At 35.5% G+C, this 25,754-nt stretch overlaps 1 protein-coding gene across 6 annotated transcripts in view; it reads left to right on the forward strand.

Annotated features, from left to right (window-relative positions):
- LOC150087516 (laminin subunit alpha lam-3-like) overlaps window positions 1-25,754 on the forward strand; it is a 746,420-nt gene that overhangs the window by 298,936 nt on the left and 421,730 nt on the right. For all 6 annotated transcript variants that reach the window (XM_090371226.1, XM_090371225.1, XM_090371229.1 and 3 more), the window contains 3 exons: window positions 1,804-2,030; window positions 18,681-18,889; window positions 20,384-20,490. In XM_090371226.1, the coding sequence (XP_090227352.1) occupies window positions 1,804-2,030; window positions 18,681-18,889; window positions 20,384-20,490 (543 nt within the window). The remainder of the gene's footprint in view (window positions 1-1,803; window positions 2,031-18,680; window positions 18,890-20,383; window positions 20,491-25,754) is intronic.

The following is a 25,754-nucleotide window of genomic DNA, read 5'->3' on the forward strand; positions in this document are numbered from 1 at the left end:
TGTTTTCTGTATTTATAAATGATATTGATGATGGTATATCAAGCTTAATGTCCAAGTTTGCAGACGATACAAAGGTTGGCAGGGTTGTTAAGGATGCTACTCACGCTATGCTGCTGCAACAGGATCTGGAAAGGTTGAGCAGATGGGCTGAGAGGTGGCAAATGAAGTTTAACATTGACAAATGTAAAGTACTACATATGGGAAACAGCAACCCCAGAGCAACATATCAACTCTGTGGTATTACACTGACAGTGGTAGAGAATGAAAAGGACCTGGGGGTAATTGTGCAGGAAGATATGAAGTTCTCTGAGCAGTGCAGATGGGCTGCAAGAGTAGTTCATGGTGTCTTCTCTATGATATACAGGAATTTTTCTAGCAGGGATAGGGAGGTGATTATTCCCTTGTATAAGGCAATGGTCAGGCCGCACCTTGAGTACTGTATACAGGTCTGGAGGCCTCATTTCAAGAACGATGTAGAGCTGCTGGAACGAGTACAGAGAAGGGCAACAAGGTTAATGAACGGAACAAAGGGTTGCTCTTACGAAGAAAGGCTTAAGTTTTGGAAATTACAGTGTCTGGAGACTAGGCACCGGTGAGGTGATCTGATAGAGGTGTACAAAGCCTTGAATGGTTTGAGCATGCTTAGTGCTGATGGAATACTGCCAGAATAATCACCTGAGAGGGCATAAATTCAAATTGAGGAAAGACAGATGTAGGATAGATGTGCAGAAATTTGCCTTTAGCCAGCGGGTAGTTGGTTGGTGGAACAGACTTCCATCCCTTGTTGTGGAAGTTGATAGCCTAAATAAATTTAAGGCTCAGCTGGAAAGGTATTTCGAACGAATGGAGGGGTGAAGCGGAAGGGTTTTTTTTTTTTTTTTTTTGGTTGATGCTGCATAAGCTTGCTTTCTTGCATCATATGCCTCTACTAATGCTAATGCTAACCCTTGCTTTCATGTTTGGAAATATCTTATTTAAAAGGCTTCTAATAGTTTAAAAATGGCCCAACATCCTGCTGGAATGACAGCTTTGCCCATCCTGATAATTCAATGCCAATTCTAAGAAATTTCTAATGGGCATTAAAATTAAACTTTATGTGGAATTTGTTATATGTTTCTGATTATGTTTCTCTTATCATATTGATATCAGAAAAGTACAGATTCGTTAACTGTTCTCTCCGTGTTTCCCCTCACATCATAACTCAATGATCAAATTGAATAAATCACCTCTTTTCAGTTCATCGATTCAGTACTGTAAATTTGCTTTTATTGGCATTTTATTTACATCATGAAATATCTAACCTTGGCAGTAATGTTAACAAATACTACTTGGCAGACATTAAAAAAGCAAAAAAAGGGAAATTCCCACGTGGCATTTGTATGACACCAGTGACAGGTGGTGATTCTTGTTGTAGAGTTTTGATTTTGCCAGATAAATGCAAATTGCTGACAAATATATATTCATGTTGTGTCTGCAGATGCCATGTGAGCATCTATGTTTTAATCTGCATAATGAATGACCCTGAAAATTCTAAAAAAATACAATACAAACTTTTATTATTATTATTGGTTTCTCTTGTTTATTTTCATTTGACTTATTTTTAATTGAGTTTAGCTAACCATAAATAACATCACTGATAGCAATTCAGTAAAAAAGCTAAAAATTAATTTTTATAATTAAAAGAAAAAGGGGTGTCACAGATACCATGTGAATCTAAACACAAGTATTAGTATGTTGTTTTTGAAGACTTTTTTTGAAATGGTAATCTATACATTTTTAGCAATATTTATTTTTATTTTTTAGAATTGTATGCATCACACCATTGGGCCACGTTGTGAACAGTGTGAATCAAGTTATCATGGTAATCCTCTGAATGGTAGTCCTGATGACTGCAAAAAGTGTGCTTGTCCTAGAGAAAATCCAGAAAATAATTTTTCTCCAACATGCAAGGAAATTATTACAGCCTCTGGTAGTCATGACCATGTGTGTACTGCATGCCGAGAAGGTTATGAAGGAGACAAGTGTGAGAGGTAGCAGCAGCCTAGCAAGGTTCATACTTGAGTTGGATTGTGCTTGGTTAAGTTACTGGTTCAGAAAGTTTTAGTTTTATTGATGGCAAAAAATATGTACTTCTGTATAGTATGCTATAATGTTTTGTTGACTTGCACAGGTTGCTCATAATATATATGAGAAATTTCTGTGAATTGGGATTGCTGTTAGCACTTGGGAGCTTGACCTTGTAAATCTGTTTTAATAGATACTATTGTTTTACTACATAATGTTTTTTTTTTTTCCTTTTTTTTTTTTTTTTTTTTTTTCATGTTTGAGAAATTCCTGTGAATTGGGAATACTGGTAGCACTTGGGAGCTTGATCTTGTAAATTTGCTGTGATAAGTACACTATAAAAAAAAAAAAAAAAAATATCCTGTCAAGTTATATGTATTAATTTATAATGTTAAGTTTGTAAAATCTAGGTCATTATACGTATTTATTTTAAAAGTAAAATTTAATTGACAATGAAATTTAATAAGATTAATAAATTTTACTGATTAATTGATAATACTATACTATACTAAGCCAACAGATTTCTAATACAGTGCTACATGCTTCACTATCTAGTTTTATGTTAAACCTTATGCTATCTAGTTCAGGATACACATTGTATCGTATACCAATGGCGGCAAGTATTGCACTCGTTATCATTGCCTTTATGATTTTCTCTACCACTGAAAGATTGATCACACTGTAGTTACCCACATCACTTTTGGAACTGCCTTTAAGCACTGGTGATTCAATGGCACTTCTCCAATCCAAAGGAATCTCTTCCACTAATGATTTGATGCCCTCCTAAGTGACTTCAGTAGTTCAAATTACTCTCTTGCCATCTCCTTTAAAATTACTGGGTATATACTATCAACTCCAGGAGTCTTGAAACTCCATTAAATAATCTTCTGTAATTTAATGTAATTTTTTTTGTAATTTTCTGTAATAGTTTTCCTCACCATGAAAGGTCTTTTGTCTGTAAATACTGATACAAATAGCTGTTGAATTCATCAGCAGCATCAGTTATTCTAAACCTTTTTCACTGCCATTACATAAAGGTCCAACCTGGTTCACTTTCTTTCCTTGTACTCACATTCATGAAAACTATTCATCCACTAGTTTTTGCACCATTCTTAGCTAGTTCAGCGATCTCTCATACTCGGCTTTTGTTAGTGTAACTTTTTATGTGTACCACTAGAGATCAAGTCGTAGACGTTATAGGCTTCAGTACTTTTAATCATTCTGTAACTTTCCCATTCCTCTTTTTCTTCTTTGATAGACTGGCTAACTCAGTAGTTATCCTTGCTTCCTCTTTATGCTAAATATTTTTAATGATATATATATATATATATATATAACCATACAAATAAATTAGAATGAGAGTAAAAAATAAAATAATGCCAGCAGTATGGCAAGAAGAGCAAAAATAGTCGAAATTAAACTGCTGGCATTATTTTATTTTTTATTTTTAACTCTTATTCTAATTTATTTGTATGGTTATATTTCACACATCATGTAGAGGAATATGCTTTTTGCTGTCTCTGATGTCTGCTGTACCTTTTTATTTTATTTTTTTTATGAAAGATTCAGTTTCCAACTATTTTAACGTTATTCAAATATATATATACAGTGCTTTTTTTGTAAAAAAATAGGTACCGGTACTCTTTCTTTGCTATCAGGAAAAATTAAAAATTAAAAAGATATGAAAAGCTCTAAATTTTTTTTTTCCTGATATTGTTACTTTAGTAGTAATGTTTTTGGAATAAGAACAACAAATATAGTATATTAACACAGTATATTAAGCATAAATTATATAAAAAAGATAAGTAAATAAATCGGTCAACTATTGAGTGCCGGGCACTCAGGATGAAGGGTTCGTAATAACGAATGGTCGTTAGTGTAGTATCTCAAATAGAGTTTTGGTAACTGAAAAAAGTTTCTAGTACCCCGGCTTGGCCTAAAACTGAGGAACTAAGGAAAATGTTGTCTATTTGAGTCTTTCCAGTTGTTGTGAAGGACAAGGGTGGGAGAAGCGATCCCGACTTCTTCCTAGAGAAGCGATTAAAGTCTTGGGGAAAAATGACTGGCAGGTGAGAGCCATGCAAGACTCCACACAGGTGCCTCCCCATTGCCACCTCAACACTGGCTATCTGAGTACCTCCTTGCCGGGACAACTCCAGCTTTGAAAATTGTTAAAAAATACTTCTCGTCGCAAATTTATAAATGACCTTTATAGAATTATTAACTAACTATTTACAACCTTTTTGTCACCAAAAGGAGAGTTGCTTAGTACAAAGAACCGAAGTGCAATAAAAAAATAGTTTTTTTAATTTTAACACAAAAAATTATATATTTCAATAAATGATATATTTCAATCGGAATAGTTTTCCCTTGATAAGCATTGAATAAAGCATAGCTAATGTGATTTTTAAATTTTTAGCTTTATCAGTGATGGAAATAGATGGGGGGAACAGGAAAATTACTCAAATTTTCCTGTCTGGCGCCATCATTTTTAATTTTTTAAAAATATTTTAAAATTATATTTTAAACCTACTAGTTGAGCTCTTTCCAAATGTGTGTAATAAGCTATAGGTTGTCGACATTTTGTGTCCCCCCACATCTCAGACAAATTTTTGTCGACAATGATCAATATGGCATTATGTTGGCCCACATGATATACAAACCCATGTAAAATTTCAAGTCAATAGGTTGAGTGGTTCCAGAGATAGAATGCTGTGACAGACAGACGGACAACTGAGTGACATTATAAGGGTCCTTCTTTAGACTATGGGCTCTAAAAATAATAAGTAAAAATAAATAACAAGTAAATATAATTTCATAATAAAGTTTTTGTCGAATATTCTAAATTTTTATTAAGTTTTCATCCGACACCCTATGCCGACTTCTTTTCTTGCTCTTTGTGTGTCTCTTGCTGAATGAAGTTTCCGAAGTAGCCACGAATCGATATATTTTGCTGAATCTGAAGCGGATCAGTGGTGGGCCTACAATTTTAAGAAACAGTAGTAAAGAAACTGTTTTTGTCATCAACAGAGCTCTGGTTGGGCTGGCAATCAGATTCATTTGTGAAAATCCTCAACATATTCACTCAATGAAAATGGTATCGCACTCAGAGCATCCATCAAATGCTTCAATTCTTCCAAACTATCTTTTCAGTTAGGTATTCCCAAAATCCACGAATTTTATCTCTTTCATTTAACCATAATTTTCTAACTTTATTTTCACCAAATGTCAACAATTCCTGTTTAGAAGGTTGTTCCTTCGTTGTCCTCGTTTTCCTTCTCTTGTCATCGGTATTGTCGCTAGTTCTTAAATATGATATTTTTCTTTTCTTTTTTTTTTTTTTTTTTGAAACTGTCTAAAATATCAGTGTCATTTGGATATTCTGGTACTGTGACCATGTAAACAGAGATGGGGAAAATTTACGGAAAATGTGGATAATGCACTTCCGTGAAACAACAGATTATTTTTCAGGGTAAAAGAAAATCACTTTTCTAATTCTCGAACGGGGTGCTTACAGTTGATTCACAGAGGTATCTAACAATTAGGTATTCCCGAAATCCACGAATTTTATCTCTTTCTTTTAACTGTAATTTTCTAACTTTATTTTCACCAAATGCTAACAGTTCGTGTTTAGAAGGTTTAACACCTTCATTGTCCTCGTGAACTAAAGTCAACTAAAACAGAATTTTTAAATTTTGTTAATTATGAAAAAATTTTTCTCATTAAATGTTTTGTTCAGTAAATGTAATTGTGTATTGTACTTAATAAAAGTTTCTAATATTTTCAATTTTACTTTTACAAGCAACAAGATATGGAAAATGTAACACGCTAAAGAAATCTAACTTTGAATTTTTTTTTGAATATGGCCCCTGTACGGGAAACGTTTGGACACCACTGCAGTAGAAGGTGGACCAGAGCCCATTGGGAATACCCCTTGATCTGCTCACTGTTGACCAGCGCGACTTCTCCATATGTGGGACAGGTGGTTGGATAGGTTTTACCAGGTACCACTAAGTTGTAGAATGGTAATCCCTTTAGCTCTCTTAATTCGCGCAGCAGCACTAATTGCCTAAATTGCCTGAAGGCCAGAAATGCGAACAGTGCTTACAGAGTTAATTCTCTCCTAATCCGTTCACTATATGAAAATTTTCTTCGCTCAACGGAAAGAATTTTAAATGTAACTTCTAAGGGGAATTCAAAATAATTCGTTATAAAATGACTTTGTTAAACAGAGGTCCGTGTGAGTAATCTAGAATTATAAAAATGGTTATACAGTTTTATATAGAAAATATCTTAACAATAGGCAGTGAAAAATGCAAATTTAGTTAAATAATTTTAAACTTATTTGAATAGTAGGTAAACATTTGAAAAAAAATTTACAGAATATTACAAATTTCGAAGTGCACTGCTCCAAATGTCACTGTTAATAAAGGTGCCGGTATGCCATACCATTGCGTACCATCCCAAAAAAAGCACTGTACGCATACATACAGTGCTTTTTACATTAGCCCTCGGATGCCTCCGTGGCCAGGTGGGCAGGAGCAGCAGTGCACACGCTTCTTGATTAGACTGGGGTTCAATCCTGTGACCACCAAACACTGAGGATGCGGAAAGATCAGGGAATGACCACTGCATATCCCCAGAGCAATATGGCCTTAGTTGCTAATGCTCCTAAAAACCAAAATAACAAAATAACAACAGGTAGCCCTCGATTTACATTGGGGTTAGGTTCCTGGGGGCACTGGCACAAATGGAATCGGCGGATATGGAACCCTTTATATAATGGAGTCAATCGGAAATCACAGGGTTAGGTTCCAGCACCAAAAATTTTACCTACCACTTTGCATCGATCATTTTATTTTATTAGCATTCTTCATAGTTGTAGTAATAGTCGATGGAGGCATATTCATAGCCCTACACACACATTATGGTGATTTTCACCAAATTCCATCCTCCGAATATTGCACTAGGATTCAATGAACTACTTTTACCAGACATGGTGCCTCTTTATTCTATTAAATTAAAAACTTAAAAAATCAAAAACTGCACACGACTATCGCTATTATTATATTTAATTTATTAATAGCACAATTATAAAAAAATGTTAGCGTAAGAAATTTCCAACACGTGTAAATAGTGTAAACAACAACCAATTGAATGCTTCACCTCATTGACCTTTACCACCTGCATCCACGAGCGGCTACTTTGAGGGTGGGAATCTTTCTCGTCTCTGATACGGATGCGCTAATTACTGATTGGCTCAGATTGTCTCAGATTGGCTCACATAGAACAGTATGATGCCGATAAATTTTGTCTGACGATTTTAAACTTTCAATTTATAAAAAAATTGACAAAAAAAAAATAATAATTCCAAAATAAATAAATAAAAATAAAAATGCCGTTGTGGTCAGCGATCAGCACTATTGTGAATCGGTGCAAATCGAACCAGCACAAAACGAGGGCTACCTGTATACACACACACACACACACACATATATATGTATATAATTACTATACTAAGAGTATAGTTGGTGCTATATAGATATTCAAAGTGTATTAAAACATAGGCATAAAAGTACTCTGCGGGCCATAAGGCCAAAAGAATCTAAATATACAGAATATAATACAGAAAAAAGAGTGCCAACCACAATTTTTATTTCAGTTGTGATGATTTTTTATTTATTTTATACATGTGCAAAAGAAAGCATAAGCCAACATAAGGAGAAAGGAGGTAAGAATAAGTATAGTAATAGTACCTCAATTTCCCTCGAATTACTTTAATAGATCTTGAGGTATAAAATTTTAGGATTAGAAAGTAAAAAGTAAAAAGCAAAGAAAAAGGTTTTTATAATGCTACTTAGGGTATGTACCAGGATCCCTTTAGTAAGGGATCTTGGTATAACTATAAGGGGTTAAAGGAAGGTATTTGATGGACAAATACAGGATTACAATAATGAAGAAATATTGAATAACAATTGTAGATAATAATAAGGAAATGGAAGAAACGACTAAAACCAAATGTAGGAATATTTAAATTATAATAAGGAAATAAAATAAATCACTATTTCCAAATGTATCTTCTATTTATTTATTATTATCTACAATCGTTATTCTATATTTCTACATTATTGTAATCCTGTATTTGTCTATTAAATACCTTCCTTCCCCTTATAGTTATTCCAGGATCCCTTGCTAAAGGGTTGGGCAGTTACACTCCCAGTATATCCTAAGTAGCATTATAAAAACCTTTTTCTTTGCTTTTCACTTTTTACGTTCCCACCCTTAGTATTTTCTCAGACATGTTACAGATAATAATCCTCTAATTTATTTAAAAATTTTTTTCCTATTGTGAGTTCCCTCCTGCTTGCTCCAGTCAATGTGGTGGGGGGGATTGAAATGACCTATAATATTCATTTATTACCTATATATTCATTCTTGTCACCCATCTATCTGTATGTAGAGGCTGTCATCATGCGCTATGGAATCTTTAGTGTGTTGCATACTTCTGGTGGCACACTATGGCCCTAGACGTCCATGCGCCTAAAAAATTCCCAAACAAACAAACCAGCATACTCCTGCTCTTGTTTTACTTTTGCATCCAACTAGTTCATACCACACAGATTCTATGCTGGCATGTATAAGTTCTGAATCTGAAAAAGCCCTTATTATTCTCGGGCTGCTTTCAGTAAGTAAGATGATACCCCACCCTTTCTATCTTGTCTGTTCTTCTTAAATACTTTATACATTTTGTAATAAAACTTGTCATCATCTCCTCTTTCTGGATGACCACATTTCTGTTAGCTCTATTTATGTCAGTTGTCCTAACCAGGAGTTCAAATTTACTCATTTTATTTTGATAGCACTTCTAATATCCCTGTAGACACAGTTAAAATTAGGTGTTCTTGTATAGTTTTCAACCTCACGCACCCTTTGAAGTTTTTGTGTTTTCCTAGCATTAGATCCCATTCATTTGAAACATCATTATCTTTGGTACATCTTGCCATTATCAGTTTTTGCAACCACCGAGAACTCTTGGGCAAGTGTTGCTTTGACCCATATCATTGATATAATGCATGTCTATGTTATCCCAGTTTGCCATCTAACTAATGATTTCCCTGAACCCTTAAGGCCGCAATGATAGTAGCAAAGACCCTTATGCTATCTTTGTGCAAATGTATTCCATCTGTACAAAATAGATTCCTTCTTACTGTTAGGGTGGACCACAATGATAAAATCCCCCCATCCCAAAAAAAAACCTTGCAGATTTCTTCAAGTCTTAAGCTAATTTACAAGGCTTTCAACATATAGTCTCTATTGTAACTGGAAGAAAATTTCTGACCTAAATACATTTTGACCTAACTCTCAGCATTTTCTCTATTTTTTTTTTAGCATAAGGCTTCTCTAAACTTGCATGCATTTATATAATAAATATTGTAATTACAGTTTTAATTTTGCTTAGATATTTTGCAAATCAAACCGTGTGTGTGTGTGTTGTGTGTGCGTGCGTGCGTGCGTGTGCGCAAACAGTTGCAGCACAAACCACCAAGTGATTTGTGCTGCAACTTCTCAATCAGTGGGTTTACAAGCCCTCTCATTGATATGGATATCACAAGTATTCTCTAAAAAAGTTAATTAAATTTGAATTTTGTAGTTATGTTTAAATAAATAAATAATCAGTTTCATAGATTTAAATTACTATAAAATTATTTCAGTAGATGCCTATATTAACATTATTAGTTTTAATATTGGTAACATGACACAAAGAAACAAAACTTATACAGCAACAGCCAAAACTAAGTGGAAGTTCATTCCAACAATAAATTGCTCTCTGTTTAGAAATTTGCTGAATGCTTATTTCAGTGCACTTTATTTATTTTTGTTTTTTCAATTTAAATTTATGTTCCCTCATGTATTTATTATCTGAGGAAGAGTAAAGATGACATCAGCGTTTAGTTTACTTACCCCTTTTATTAACCTTCTCCTGATAGTATGGCATCTGATAGATGTCACTTTTTAAAATTTTTTTCTTTTAATTTGTAAATCAAATCAAATCCTCTCATGCACCTTTTCCCACCAATATTCTTCAACTGATTATAGAGTATTTTCTGTTTTCATTTTGATATATTTGGAATTATGAGACAAATTTTTTGTTTGGAATTTAACAGACACAAGGTAAGCAAACAAGTCTATCTTTATTCTAGTTAATTCCTATTCCCATATGTTGTCTGTGAGATACCAGTGACAGGCATCCAATCTTTCTGTGCAGTTTTGGTTTTGCTGGCTAAATGCAAACAGCTGATAAAAATTTGCATCTGCAGATACCATGTGAGTGTCTCTGCATTTCAGTCTGGAGTTGGGGGATGAGTGACCTTGAAAATTTTAAAAAATATGATAAAAACTTTTTTTATTATTATTGTTGTTGTTGCTCTTATATTATTTCTCCCTGATTGGGGGGTTCCACTCCATGACGGGTACTGCTACCAAGTACACAGGGTGGTTGTAATGTCTGGTGTTACTGTCGGTTGAGGAAATCTCTGACTATCCTACAGGTGTTCAGGATTGCGACTTTCTGGAGTTCCCTGTAGGTGTTCTCTGGGAGACCTATTGCTGCTATGCTACTATGTAGAGTCTTTGGTACCATACCGGTGGCTGACACAATGATTGGGAGGGTCGATACTTCTTGCATATGCCACATCTCCTTGATCTCATGTCTCAGGTTCGTGTACTTCCTAATTTTTTCCTCACGGGTTTTCTGGACGTTGCTAGTGTTCGGCACCACTATGTTAATCAGGTAGGTAGCCTTTTCCATCTTGTCCACAAGGGTTATGTCTGGTCTGTTGTGAGGGATAGTCTTATCCATTATTATGGCACGGTCCCAGTATGGGTTCGGGTCTCTAGTACTGCCTGGGGTTTGTACTTGTAGTATGGTACACTTTCTTTGGTCAAATGGTATTTTCTTGCTAGCTTCTGATGTATTATTCTGGCTACCTGGTCGTGTCTATGAGTGTACTCAGTCTGGGTGATCACCTTGCACCCCGCGGTGATGTGTTAAATCGTTTCTGAGGTCAGGTGGTATCATCGACGTGTGTCATTGTTGTTGTGTGTTTGTTATTTGGATTTTAGGAGCATTAGCAACTAAGGCCATATTGCTCCGGGGATATGTGGTGGTCATTCACTGACCTTTTCGCATCCTCAGTATTTGGTGGGCACGGGCTCGAACCCCGGTCTAATCAAGAAGTGTGTGCTACGCACTGCTGCTCCTGTCCACCTGGCGACATGTGTCATCTGACATTCCTGGCTCCTTTGCAATGTATTTTCTAAGTTTCTGGTGCTGATTACCTGGTCTTGGATGGCCAGCATGAATCCTTCAGTCTCGGGGAAGAGCGTCCCACTTGTGAGCCATGCATTGGAAGCAATGTTATCGATGTGATTTTGACGGGAAGGGTTTCCTTGCTTAGGTTAAGTAGGGTATATCACTTTTCTATCTTCCTTATGGCCTGGTGGAATGGTGCTGTTGTTCTCGAAGTAATCCTTTAGGTTAACTATCGCTGTTTTCTGTTGTTCTATCAGGTCTATCAGGCCCCTTCCTCCCTCTTTCCGAGGTATTGTTATTCTCTCCACTGCTGACTTCGGGTGGTGTTGGCAACTCTTGGTCATCATTGTTCTTGTCTTTCGTATGATATCTTCTAGCTCGGTGTTAGTCCAATCTATGACCCTGAAGGTGTATGTTAGTACTGGAGCTGCATAGGTATTTATGGCTTTAACTGTGTTCCCTCCATTCAGTTTTGCTTTCGGTAGGCGTCTGAGTCTCTGATGATATTTTTTGGTCAGGCACTTCTTGATTTCCTTGTGTTCTAACTGCTCAGCCTGCATCATTCATAGGTATTTGTAGGTCTCTCCTTCTGTCATAGCTTCAATCTCTTTACCAGTCAACAGCTGGTAGTTTCGGCCAACTAATTTTCCCTGGTGCAGTGTGTGGTTCTTGCATTTTTCTAGACCAAATTCCATCCTGACGTCCTTGCTGAATTCTTCGATGATCCGGAGTAGTTACTGGAGTTGGTTGCCATGTAGAGCTTGATGTCATCCATGTACATCAGGTGGGTGAGGGTATACAGGTTCATTCTTCTTTCTTTGAGGTTATATCCATACTTGCTGCCATTGAGCATGGTGAATAGTGGGTTGAGTGCTAGACAGAACCATAGTGGGCTCAGAGCATCTCCCTGAAAGATTCCTCTTCTAATGGGGATTGGCCTGGTTGTGATGTTCTCGACCTTAATGGTGGTACTCCATTTCGCCATTGTTGCTCCTAGGAAGTTTGTCCCTATTGGATTGACCTTGTAGATCTTTAGGGTCTCTATTAGTCAGCTATAAGGTATGGAGTCGAAGGCCTTGCGGTAATCAATGTAGGCCGTGTATAGGTTGCAGTGCTTCTTGAAGGCTTGCTCCATAACTGCAGCATCAATGGCTAATTGCTCCTTGCATCCTTTCTACTGTTCGGCCATCATGTTCTGACTCTCTAAGTGGTCTAATATCTTCTTAGTTATTAAACTGGTCAGAATCTTGTACATCGTTGGGCGGCATGTGATTGGTCTGTATTTCGCTGGGTTTCTTCTATCTTCATTTTTAGGTTTCAGATATGTGACTCCTTCAGTGAGAAACTTTGGAATTGTCTCCGGGTGCCTTATCGAATGATAAGGCACCCGGAGGACTTTTAGAGAGGACTTTTTCACTCATTTTGCTGAACTGCCCTTCTAGGTAATAATAATAATAATAATTATTATTATTATTATTCTCTCTTATTTTCATTTGATATTTTTTAATTGAGTTTACAAACTATAATTAATAGATTACCATTTTAAATTCAATAAAAAAAGCTAAAAATTAATTTTTATAATTAAAACAAAAAGGGGTGTTTTACAGATGCCACACGAGTGTCTTTGTTAGATTGAGGGGGTGAGTGATGTTAAAGCCTTGACCATTTCAATTAGGTCGCCATGGGAATGTCAAGTTTCCAGAGATTTCAATTTACAGAACCCATGTCTTTCTTGGTACTCCCAAGAACGACTTTGTGCTCACAGCTAACCTTATTGCTCTTCTCTACACTTTTTACAACTGATTTTTAAAATGATCAAGGAAACAGCACATGGAATTTAATATTAATAAATTTAATGCTCTCCATAGAACTATAAGATAAATTAAATTTAAATAAATTTAATGCTATCCATAAAACTACAAGAAAAGCAACAAGTGAAGTGAAAAAACTTGAGTATTAAGTAATAAAATTTATACTTAAATTTAAAATTTACTTGAAGAAGTTGAAATTTGAAATTTAATGCATTAAATGGTTAAAAATTGATTTTATATGGTTAAAAATTACGAGTATTTTTTGCCATCAGTTTTAATATTATTTTTTGAAGCTTTGCTATTCTATTTTATTTTTTCGATTATACATTTTATTTCCTCCCCCCCCCCCCCCTTTTTTTTTTCTTTCAAATTTTATGTGAATCCAAAATGTAGCCTTGCATGTGCATGGTTTAAGGAGCTGGATAATAATTACTCTCAATAATAAAATTATGCATTGCATTTTGACATATTTATCCAGATTTTTCAGGTTTATAATGAACTTAATTTTAAAAGGTTATTTAATATGATATATAAGTTATGCCATATTAAGTGTTGTATATTTAAATCTCATTAAGTTGATATTGGATAAAAAATCCCAGCTGGGAGAATACTCATTTGTATGTTTTATAATTTTAATAATTTGAAATATTGGTTAAGTTTAAACGAATATTGCATTTTGTAAGTTTAGAGGCTACAAAAGCTACTGAAGGAAACAGATATTCTTCTTTGCTAGCAGAAATTTTTGAGATTTTTATGCTTTCCAGAAGGAAAGCATAAAATTATCTATGATTTTCAGAAGGCATTTTTAGGATATGGTTTTTGTTAACTTGTGCAATCTCTTACTGTTAATATTTATTGAATTACGATATTAGGATATTAATAGTGGACTTTATTTTATCCTTACTTCTTCAAAAGTTCCCATTTATTTTCACCAACTTTGATTTGGCTAAATAAACAGTTTGTCTCAGCGCTATTTTTGTTTATTTCAATATGTATAATTTTATTTTGCATCATATTCACATATCTCTTCTGAGTAAGTGATGACAAAATTATTTCATCTTTTCAACAAAATTATAATTGTTACATGTTGGAAATTCAGACACCTGGCCACAATTCTCTTATTATATGATTTTGCTTGGCTTTTAGGGAGGACTTTTTCACTCATTTTGCTGTCTTTGTTTTTCCCACTGCCTTTAGTGACTTTGACTTAACACCAAAAGAGGCAATTGTCATTGCCTCTTTTGGTGTTTACTTTTCACTCATTTTGCTGGCTTTGTTCTTCCCACCACCTTCAGTGACTTTGACTTGTTATTGCCTCTTTTGGTGTTAATACCCAGTCATTCTTGCACTTTGGGTTAATGTGTTTTTGACATTTTTATTTTCTAACTTTTATTGTTTCCAGTGATTGCAAAGCTATATTTATATTTAATTTTCCAGTGGTTTATTCCATATTTTATTTCATAATTTGCCATAGCCATTAGATTTTGTGACTTTTTTCTGCTCTACTTATGCAGTTCATTAATTTCTTGTGTTAAGTTAGTGCATGATTCTGTTCATCATTCTGGTTTCCAACGTTGTGCTTGCAAGGTTCTTTGCTGTTTGCCTGCTTTTTGTCAGTTTTCATCTTGTGTCTTTTCCTTTCCTTATAAATTCGGGTGCCTCCATAGCCAGGTGGGAAGGAGCAGCAGTGCGTAGCACACGCTTCTTGATTAGACCCGGGTTCGAGCCTGTCGCCACCAAATACAGAGGATGCGGAAAGGTCAGGGAATGACCACCACATATCCCGGAGCAATATGGCTTTAGTTGCTAATGCTCCTAAATAACAATAGCAAACCTTATAAATTCAGTCAGTAATTTGCATTTTGTAAATATTATCGGGCAGCTTCTAAATGCCACAAAGTTAAAATTATCATTAAGATTCAATATTTTGCACATCCTATTGGAGGTCAATATTACAGGATATTTATTCTTGTGTTTAATACTTTTCATGGCCACAGGAGTTTTGGTTTGTTAAGTATGTATTTCAAAAATATTTAAAAATTATACGCTTAACTGACTCCATGTTATTTATGCAATTTTCAGCAAGTTGAACAGATAAGTCTTCTCCAAGGTTTCTGGACTTGGAGGAGTCCTATGCAGGGCTGTAGTGGAGGGTATACGCAGTTATACACTGTATACCCTCTGGATATTTTTAGGTGAATAGTGTATACCTTCTGGTTTTTGGAAGACTTGAAAAAACAAATCTTATTAAAATATTTAAAATTATAACATTCATGAACAACATTCACAGAGTATACCTTCTGCTAATTTTAGAACTACAGCACTGGTCCTATGACCTGCTCAACTTTGTCTTGATAATGGATACCCAAAGTTGGATCTGAAATTGACAAGATTGCACTATTATTTAGCATATTAGGCTTACTTTTTTTTTTTTTTTTTTTTTTTTTTGGGTAGGAAAGACGATTAAGTCTTTTGTCTATCTCTACTCCAAGTACTCAATTAACCATTTAAAATTGCTTTAATGATAAATAATGTGGAGTTAAATATATGATTTTTAAACATATTTGAGTAGTCTTCCCACATATATTTTTCATACAGTGCATTAGTTATGAGTTTGCTGGTTGTCATATTGTAGAGGCTACAGCTGGTCAACTGCTTTTTTTTTGTTCTTTTTTCCTGGATTGAAGGTTTATGAAACCCTGTGCACATCCTTCATTTCCCATTGTGTTATAGCTTTCTCCAAGGCAATAGCTATATATCATGGATGATTGAATCATTTTGAATACTTTTATCTTCTTTTATGTTCACTTTGTTTCATTTGTCTTCCATTATACTATGTAATCACTTTTCAAATGGACTGTATATATTAGTATTAATTAGGCCGAACATTGCAAGGAAGTGACATTATTTTGCAACAAAAAAAAAACCCATAATAATTCTCCTAAATAAATAAATACAAGCAGATGTTAAGCTCTTGCTACATTAGTCTGATCACAGGGAAATCTTTTTTAAATTGCAAATCAGACCACCCAATAGACAACTCCATTATGTATTTAAAAATCGGAGGAATTTCCAAGGCAGCTTTTTTGATGTTGCTTCTCAACAGCTGGTAGGTGGTCTCTATTAGAGAACATATGTCAAACATAAGAAGAATTGTACTTAATCTAAATGAACAGCCAAGCAAATTCTAGAAGAAAAGCTTCCTTTTAAACACTAAATAATGCAATATTGACATTACACCTTGACCCTGTCCTACACGAGACCTGGGAGTAATTGTGCAGTCAGATATGAAGTTTTCTGAGCAATGTAGACAGGCTGCTAGGGCAGGTCATGGGGTTTTGTCAATGATATATAGGAATTTTGCTAGCAGGGAAAAGGAGGTGATTGTCCCTCTGTATAAGGCAATGGTCAGGCCACGCCTTGAGTACTGCGTACAGGTCTGGAGGCCTCATTTTAGGAAGGATGTAGATTTGCTTGAGCGTGTACAGAGAAGAGCAACACGATTGGTGAGGGGAATGAAGGGATCCTCTTACCAAGAGAGGCTTAAGTTCTGCAAATTGCAGTGGCTGGAGACTAGGCACCTGCGCGGTGATCTGATTGAGGTCTATAAGGCCTTGAATGGGTGGAGCACGCTGAATTCTGATGGGATCCTCCCACTTGTTCAGAATACGAACCTACGGGGACATAAGTTCAAATTAAGAAAGGATAGATGTAGAATAGATGTGCGGAAATTTGCCTTTAGCCAGCGGGTGGTTAATTGCTGGAACAAACTTCCATCTGTCGTTGTGGAAGTTGATAGGTTAAATAAATTTAAGGAGGAACTGGACAGGCATTTGGAGGGTATGGTGTGATTTTTTTTTTTTTTTTTTTTGGCTGATGCTGCATAAGCTCCTATACTTGCTTTCTTGCATCAAGTGCCACTACTACTACTACTACTACTACGAGCTCACACATGGATGGTAATCTCTGGTAGGCTCATTATTCTAAAGCACCAGAATAATTCAGAAGATGCAAACAGAGAATTGATTTATCAGAATAGTAAGACATTGTTGAAATTCTGTCCACACGGCTTATGTGTGGGTCCTGAATATCAGCCCATCAGCTGTAGAATTCCAGTGATAACCTGGTTAGGTATTGTAATAGTAGTAGTGGAAAATTCTGCAAGAAAGCAAGCTTATATAGCATCAGCCAAAAAACAAACCACCCTCCCCACACACTTCACCCATCCAAGCCATCCACCTCCACAACAACAGATGGAAGCCTATTCCAACAATCAACCACTTGCTAGCTGAAGGCAAACTTCCACACGTCTACACTTAATTGTCCCTCCTCAACTTTAAACTTATGTCTTCTCATGTGTGTAGGTTCAGTAATGGGAACAATGCCATTCACATTAAGCTTACTCAATTCATTCAAGACCTTAACATCTCAGTCAGATCACACTGGAGGTGCCTAGTCTCCAGATGCCGCAATTTGCAGAAGTGAAGCTGTTCTAGTATGGGATTCTTCCTCTTGGTCAGATCACACACACACACACACACACACGGAGCACAGATTCAAATTGAGGAAGGATGGTTGCAGAATAGATGTGCAGAAGATTACCTCTAGCAATGTGTGGTTGATTGTTGGAAGAACGTCCTTCTGTTATTGTGAAAGTTGATAGTTTAAATAAATTCAAGGAAGAACTAGACAAATTATGGGAGGAAATGAATAGATGAAATGGGAGGTGTCGTATTTTTTGTTTTTGATGTGAAACATCCTTGGGGGACCTCAACTGAGTAAATCTGATCGATCATGAAAAATGGATCATGAAAGATTACCTCTAGCAATGTGTGGTTGATTGTTGGAAGAACGTCCTTCTGTTATTGTGAAAGTTGATAGTTTAAATAAATTCAAGGAAGAACTAGACAAATTATAGGAGGAAATGAATAGATGAAATGGGAGAACTAGACAAATTATAGGAGGAAATGAATAGATGAAATGGGAGGTGTCGTATTTTTTGTTTTTGATGTGAAACATCCTTGGGGGACCTCAACTGAGTAAATCTGATCGATCATGAAAAATGGGACATGGAAGTGATGTCATCTGCAGTTTCCACCAGAGGTGAATTAGAGGTCACACTTGCATATTCATAGTTCCTGCAGCTGCCATTTTATTGGCTACAATCAAATGATTATTGATATGAAACATCAGTAATAAATACCAAGGTCATGTGCCATATGCACATTGCAAATGGATGCAGATTTTGCAGATGGATGTGGATTTCACTAACTTGAATTTCGTCAAGGATGTTTCACATAAAACCATCTAACGTGCATGCGTTAGATGGTTTATTATAATAATTAGACAGTAATTTCATATGATTACAGAATAATTCATTGACAATCCTTAGTTTCAATTTAATTTTTAACTTTTAACTTTTTAAAATGGAAATTTTTGCTACGATAATACATTGTGCAAGAAATGAAATATTCTGTGATTCAATGTTTTAGATGTACAGAAGGCTACTTTGGAAATCCGTTAGTGTCTGGAGGTTATTGCCAGATATGTAATTGTAGTGGTAATGAGGACAGATCAATGCCAGGATGGTGTGATCCTTTAACTGGACAGTGTCTGAAATGCATGAATAATACAGGTGGTTGGAACTGTCATGAGTGTCTGGATGGGCATTATGGTAGTGCATTACATCATGACTGCAGATGTAAGTTACATTTTTTAATATATGTATATATCTGAATTTATTTAGTTAGTTAACTGATGTAGCCTGAGGTAATATATAATATATTAATACATTGGACAGTTGGTTTACACAAGTTGAAGGGTTGAGAATAATAAGTTAATAAAAACTGTTTTGTGGGAAAATGTACTGAACACCTAACTGCATTGTTGGTGAACTTGTTAATGTTCAAATGAGGATACTCAGTTTCAGAGCCAGCTTAGAAGATCATAATGTACAGTGCAGGGTGTGTGTATGGGATCTTTTGTTCAAAATTTTATTACTTAATTTTGTCCGAATTAAAATATGCAAATTGCAATATTTTTTGGATAGGGTGCAGCCAGGTACAGTCACACTGTTGGTGCCGACATCAAGTTACCTCTGCTCAGGTTGAAGACTAATTTTTGATTTAAATTTAATTTTACAATTCTTATATTTCAGCTTAGTCCACACAGCTGAGTTGAAACATGTGGAACATAAAATTTATTATTATGATGAATTCTAATATATTTATTACCTGTTCAGAGATAATAAAGATATTAGAAATAAGTTTATTATACAGGACATATGTTATCATTCTTATAGGATTGCTGTTTATGGGATGATTAATTAGTTAGATTTGCTCCCTTTATTTAGGCAGTTCTTTTAATCCTTTGTAATGGTGTTTACAAAGGATAAAAAAAAAATTGTTATCCTTGTGTTATAGTTTTCAAGTACAGCTGTTTTCCTCCTTATTTTTAAAACAGATTTTCTGTTTTTTACAAAACGAGTTTGGTCTTTATTGACTTATCATTTAAATTATCATCATAATTATTATTTTAATATAATAATAATAATAATAATAACACTAATACTATGTAATTATGCTATATTGTGCTGTGTTATAATATATTACAAATTATATTATGTTATATTACTATATAACATTAGTAATAGGCATTAATGAATATGGAAAATGAGTGTATTTTAAAGATAGGCGCCTCCCAAGTGGGCAGGAGCAGTAGTGCGTAGCACACACACTTCTTGATTAGACAGGGGTTTCGAGCCCGTGACCACCAAATATGGAGGGTGCGGAAGGTCAGGGAATGACCACCGCATATCCCCAGCTCGGAAAAAGGGTGAGGGTTGGCGTCAGGAAGGACATCCGGCCGTAAAAATTTCATGCCAAAACAATAAAAACGCTGATCCCACATATATATATATAATGGGAAAAGGCGAGGACAAAAAAAAAAGTGTATTATAAAGATAATTGTCATTTTTATTTTCACATATATAAGCGAAATTAAAATTAAAAGAAATTTATAATTGTTTTTAAAAAATTTAGTTTAAACAACATTTTAGTACTACAAAAAGTATTTTGTAATTATATCTTTTAATTTACTAATATTACAGAAATGAAACTGCTTACTTTGAGATGGATATTTTACACAAAATGTGAAAAATATTAATTTCAAGATTTTTTTTTTTTTTTTTTTAAAGCTTGTGCCTGTGGGCCACGAGGGTCAGAAAGCCCAGAATGTGAACGCGGTACTGGCCAGTGTCGATGTAAGCCAAACTTCGTTGGAAAAAATTGTAATAGATGTATTGTAAGTTAGTAAAAAGCTGTTTCTGTCCGTTCTGTTTATAATTATAAATTTATCTTATTAAAATTAGAGGTGGATCATTCTTTGTGTTTTTGGTAAAAGATGTTGCTTATAGCTTATTGAATTTTATGTACAATTATGAATGCATTTTTGTGTAACATATAGTAAAATTATTGTTCTGTGTTAGGTACTGACTTAAGTTAAAACTCATAATTACTGAATTATATCTCTGAAAATTTCACTTTAGCAAGCCAAGGATAAATTAAAAGAATGTTAATTATTCTTGCCTATTGTAGTGATTTTAAACTTATGGATCCCAATCAAAACATGGGTCACCATTAGATTTGCTGTGTTGTGAAAATATATATTTGTTATTCGCTAAATAAATTATTATTCTAACTACATCATTGTGAATCATAACATTTCCTATATAAATGCAATGCCAGTCTTGTGCTACTTGTCACTATTTATCATTAGAAATGAATGACACTATAAACAGTTCTGTCATTCATTTCTAATGCACATACATTTTTCATTAGTAAAGCAGCGATCTGATGTTTGCTTTGTGTGATCTTATTCATGCGTTTTCATTATTAGCACACCAGTGTATTGTAAATTTTATTTTATCCTTTATTTGAAAGTGGAAATCAGTGGAAAGGCCACAGTTACATCATATATATGAAAGTTCTTTCCATTGAATTGCTGAAACCAAATAAATAGGCTTGATGTAGTCAGGTGGTCAAGTGCAAGAGTGTGTGGCATGCGCACACACACACACACATGGACCATAGTTCACTCAAATGCAAATAATCAAATAATTGTATTCATTATTGAAATTATCAGTTGTAAACTCTCTGACATAGTGATCATACCAGAGTATAAATAGAACATTGCAATGATGTCATTTAAATATAATAAATATATGAACAGTTTAAGAAGAGTGATATGCATTTTTTATTCTTTGGTACAATATTAAAATAGCTTTCATTTAGTGTATTTGATTTCATAATTTTCAAAATATTTTCATGTTGGAGGACTACCCCCTGATTACTTTTTTAATTCTCACATCAAAGATTTTGGATACACACCCTGATTCTTATCCACCTATCTTTATTACAAAAAATATTACTCATTTCCCTGACAATAGAATCTCCTAAAAAAACTAGTTCACCTTTAACAAGAGTGGAATGCACTTGACTATTCTTATCTGGAATCTGAATCAGGGGTGCATCACTTGACAAGTCATGTGATACTTGAGTCCTCGACAAGCTCCCAGTTATATTTGTTTTTAGGGTCATCATCATCATTATCAGCCATTTTCAATCCACTGCAGGATGAAGGCTTCTCCAGCAACTTTCCAGTTCTTTCTGTTTTGTGCAATGGCCATCCATTTACTACCCACGAACTCGTGAATTCATCTGCCCATCTCTGTCGTTGTCCTCCAGGTTTTCTTCTAGCTCCTCTCGGGTACCATTCTGTTATTTTCTTAGTCCATCTGTCAACATGTCTTCGAGCTATGTGTCCTGCCCAAGACCATTTTAGTTCTTTAGTTTTGATAAGAATGTCCTTTACTTGAGTTTGCTGCCTAATCCATGTGTTTCTCTTCTTATCTAACAGTCTGATTCCTAATATAATTCATTCCATTCTTTTCTGTGTTTTTAGGGTAAGCACTCATTTCTTTTGTGACTCAAATTGTTCTTGTAATGCAACAAGTTCTAATTTGAGATCAGTATACTCTTGCATTGGGTGCAAAGAAAAGAATTGTCGGTTGAGCTAGGTTTGACCACCAGACCAACCTCAGAATACATGCTACAGGCTATACAAATAATAACCATTTCTGTGTCAGCCACAATATCCTTGGACATTGTATTGTAAGTGAACCGTGTGGTAACCATTATTAAGATAAAATTTGAACTTTAGAAAGATTTCAAAATTTAAATTTACAATATATTACAGAATTTAAATTACCAAAATATTACAGAAAATGAAACTGTTGACAAAGGTTTAACCACTAGTGAAGTTAAATTTAATTTACAGAGTGAAGGTTACAAAGGTTCTCACCAAAATATTGATAACAAAGGCCTTCTGAATATTAAGCTGTAGCTTTATGAATAGTTAACTAAATGCAAAAATAAACTAACCAATGTGGCAGAGAAGATAAATGCACAAGTGGTGCATATATTATCAGGCAACACAGAAGCCCATAGTAGATATAAGCTAGTCTGCAATCAAGTCACAAAGCCGGTTAGGCATTGAAGGAAGATTATGAGAAATCTTTGGCAAAGAATGCAAAGAAAAACAGCAAAGACTTCTTAATATATGTAAACTCCAGAAGGAAGAGGATGAATCAACTGAATGAGTATTTTGCATCTACATTCACATATGAGAAATTCTGTAGAGAAATCAAGGCCAGAAGTTTATCAACCTCTAACAATGAGCTAAATGATTTTGTAATAATTGAGAGTAAGGTGGAAGAGAAATTGAAGTTAAACATAAGAAAAGCACTTGGGGTGGAATCCAGTAATATTAAGAGAGGCAGAAAAAGAAGTAAACAAACCCTTAGCCATAATTATGAGAGCATCAGTGGCTTCAGGGGAGGTCCCCAAAGACTGGAATAACCAAAAAAAAAAAAAAAAAAAAAAACCCCTCCTCTCATTTCACTCATCCACTTGCTCCAAAAGTTTGCCTAGTTCTGCCTTGAATCTATTTAAGCTATCAACTTCTACAATGACAGATGGAAGTTTGTTCCAGCAATTAACCACCCACTGGCTAAAGTCACTGGTTAAAGAAGCATTGCAGGATCATCTAGTCAAGACTGCAGTTATAGTTCAGACACAGCGTGGGTTTGTTTAGGGGAAGTCTTGTGTAACCAATTGAATTTGATTGGATACTGCGATGCCATTATAAAGGAACTGGATGCAAAAAATAATTTTTATATCATATACTTGGATTTCAGGAAAGCTTTTGATACTGTTGCACATAAAAGACTACTGTATAAATTGGAGCATTTTGCCATTAAGGGCAAGTTGCTGCTATGGATAAAGGGATGGTTGTGTGGGAGAAGACAGAGAGTGTTAGTCAATGGACACTGCTCTTCGTGGACTAATGTTATTAGCTGAGACAGATAATACAAAGGTTGGCAAGGTTATCAATAACAGTTATGGCAGCTTGCTACTACAACAGGATATAGAGAAGTTAGACAGATGGGCTGAGAAGTGGCAACTGAAGTTTAACATTGATAAATCCAAAGTACTGCATATGGGTAGCAGTAACCCCAGAGTAATGCATCAACTGTGTGGTACGACACTCAGGGTAGTGAAGAATGAAAAGGAGTAATTGTGCAGTCAGGTAAGAAATTCTCTGAGCAGTGCAGACAGGCTGCCAGGTCAGTTCACGGGGTTTTGTCAATGATATAGAAGAATTTTTCTAGCATGGTTAAGGAGGTGATTATCTGTTTATATAAGGCAATGGTCAGGCCACACATTCAGTACTGCATACAGGTCTGGAGGCCTTATTTTAGAAGGATGTAGTGCTGCTGGAATGAGTACAGAGAAGGGCAATGAGATTGGTGAGGGGAACAAAGGGTGATCATACCAAGAAAGGCTTAAGTTCTGCAAATTGCACAGCATCTGGAGCTAGACACCTGCGAGGTAATCTGTTTGAGGTGTATAACGCTTTGAATGGTTTCAGCAAGCTGATGGAATTCTTCCTCTTGCTCAGATTATGCAGTTCAGGGGACATTAATTCAAATTGAAGAAAGACGGCTGCAGTGTTGATGTGCAGAAATTTGCCTTTAGCCAGCAAGTGGTTGATTGCTGGAACAAACTTCCATCTGCCGTTGTGGAAGTTGATAGCTGAAATAAATTCAAGGCAGAACTAGACAAACTATTGGAGAGAATGGATATGTGAAATGGGAAGTTTTTTTTTTTTTTTTTTTGCTGATGCTGTATAGGCTTGCTGTCTTGCATCATATGCATCATATGCCTGTATAGGCTTGCTGTCTTGCAGCAAAGAGTTCTTTACTTATGTAAACTCTAGAAGGAAGGGGATGAATCAGATTGGTCCACTTGATATTGATGGGTCAACTGTTGATGATCCTGCTCAGGTAGCTAACAAACTAAATGAATATTTTGCATTGACATTCGCACATGAGGAGTTATTCAGCAAGGGGAATGCCAGAGGTGTATTCAACTCTAGCAGTCAGCTACAGAATCTTGAAATAACTGGGAGTAAAGTGGAGGAGAAACTGTTGAAGATAAACACAAGAAAGGTACCTGCGGTGGATGGGATCTATCCAGTTATATTAAAGGAGGCAGCAAAGGAAGTAAGCAAACCCTTAGCCATAATTATGAGAGCTTCCTTGGACTCAGGGGAGGTACCCATAGACTCCAGATGTGCAAATGTGACCCCAATTCACAAAGGAGGATCAAAGGCTGACACAAGTAATTATAGACCTGTGAGCTTAACTTCTGTTCCAGGAAAATTAATGGAGGCACTGGTTAAAGAAGCACTGCATGATCATTTAGACAAGACTTCAGTTATAGCTCAGACACAGCATGGTTTTGTTAAGGGGAAGTCTTGCCTGACCAACTTGATTGGATACTATGATGCAGTCACAAAAGAACTGGATGCAGGGAATAACTTTGATATTATATACTTGGATCTTAGAAAGGCTTTTGATACTGTTGTACATGGAAGACTGCTACACAGATTGGAGCAGTGTGACATTGGAGGCAAATTGCTGCTATGGATAAAGGGGTGGTTGAGGGGGAGAAGACAGAGAGTGGTAATCAATGGACACTGCTCATCGTGGACTAATGTTATTAGTGGAGTCCCTCAGGGCTCAGTGTTGGGTCCATTATTGTTTTCTGTATTTATAAATGATATTGATGATGGTATATCAAGCTTAATGTTCAAGTTTGCAGATGATACAAAGGTTGGCAGGGTTGTCAAGGACACTACTGACACTATGCTGCTGCAACAGGATCTGGAAAGGTTGAGCAGATGGGCTGAGAGGTGGCAAATGAAGTTTAACATTGACAAATGTAAAGTACTACACATGGGAAACAGCAACCCCAGAGCAACGTATCAACTCTGTGGTACTACACTGACAGTGGTAGAGAATGAAAGGGACTTGGGGGTGATTGTGCAGGCAGATATGAAGTTCTCTGAGCAGTGCAGACGGGCTGCAAGAGTAGCTCATGGAGTATTGTCAATGATATACAGGAATTTTTCCAGCAGGGATAAGGAGGTGATTATTCCATTGT

This window comes from Mastigoproctus giganteus, chromosome 4 (genome assembly GCF_048544385.1).
Source record: "Mastigoproctus giganteus isolate SK-2022 chromosome 4, ASM4854438v1, whole genome shotgun sequence".
NCBI lineage: Eukaryota > Metazoa > Arthropoda > Arachnida > Uropygi > Thelyphonidae > Mastigoproctus > Mastigoproctus giganteus.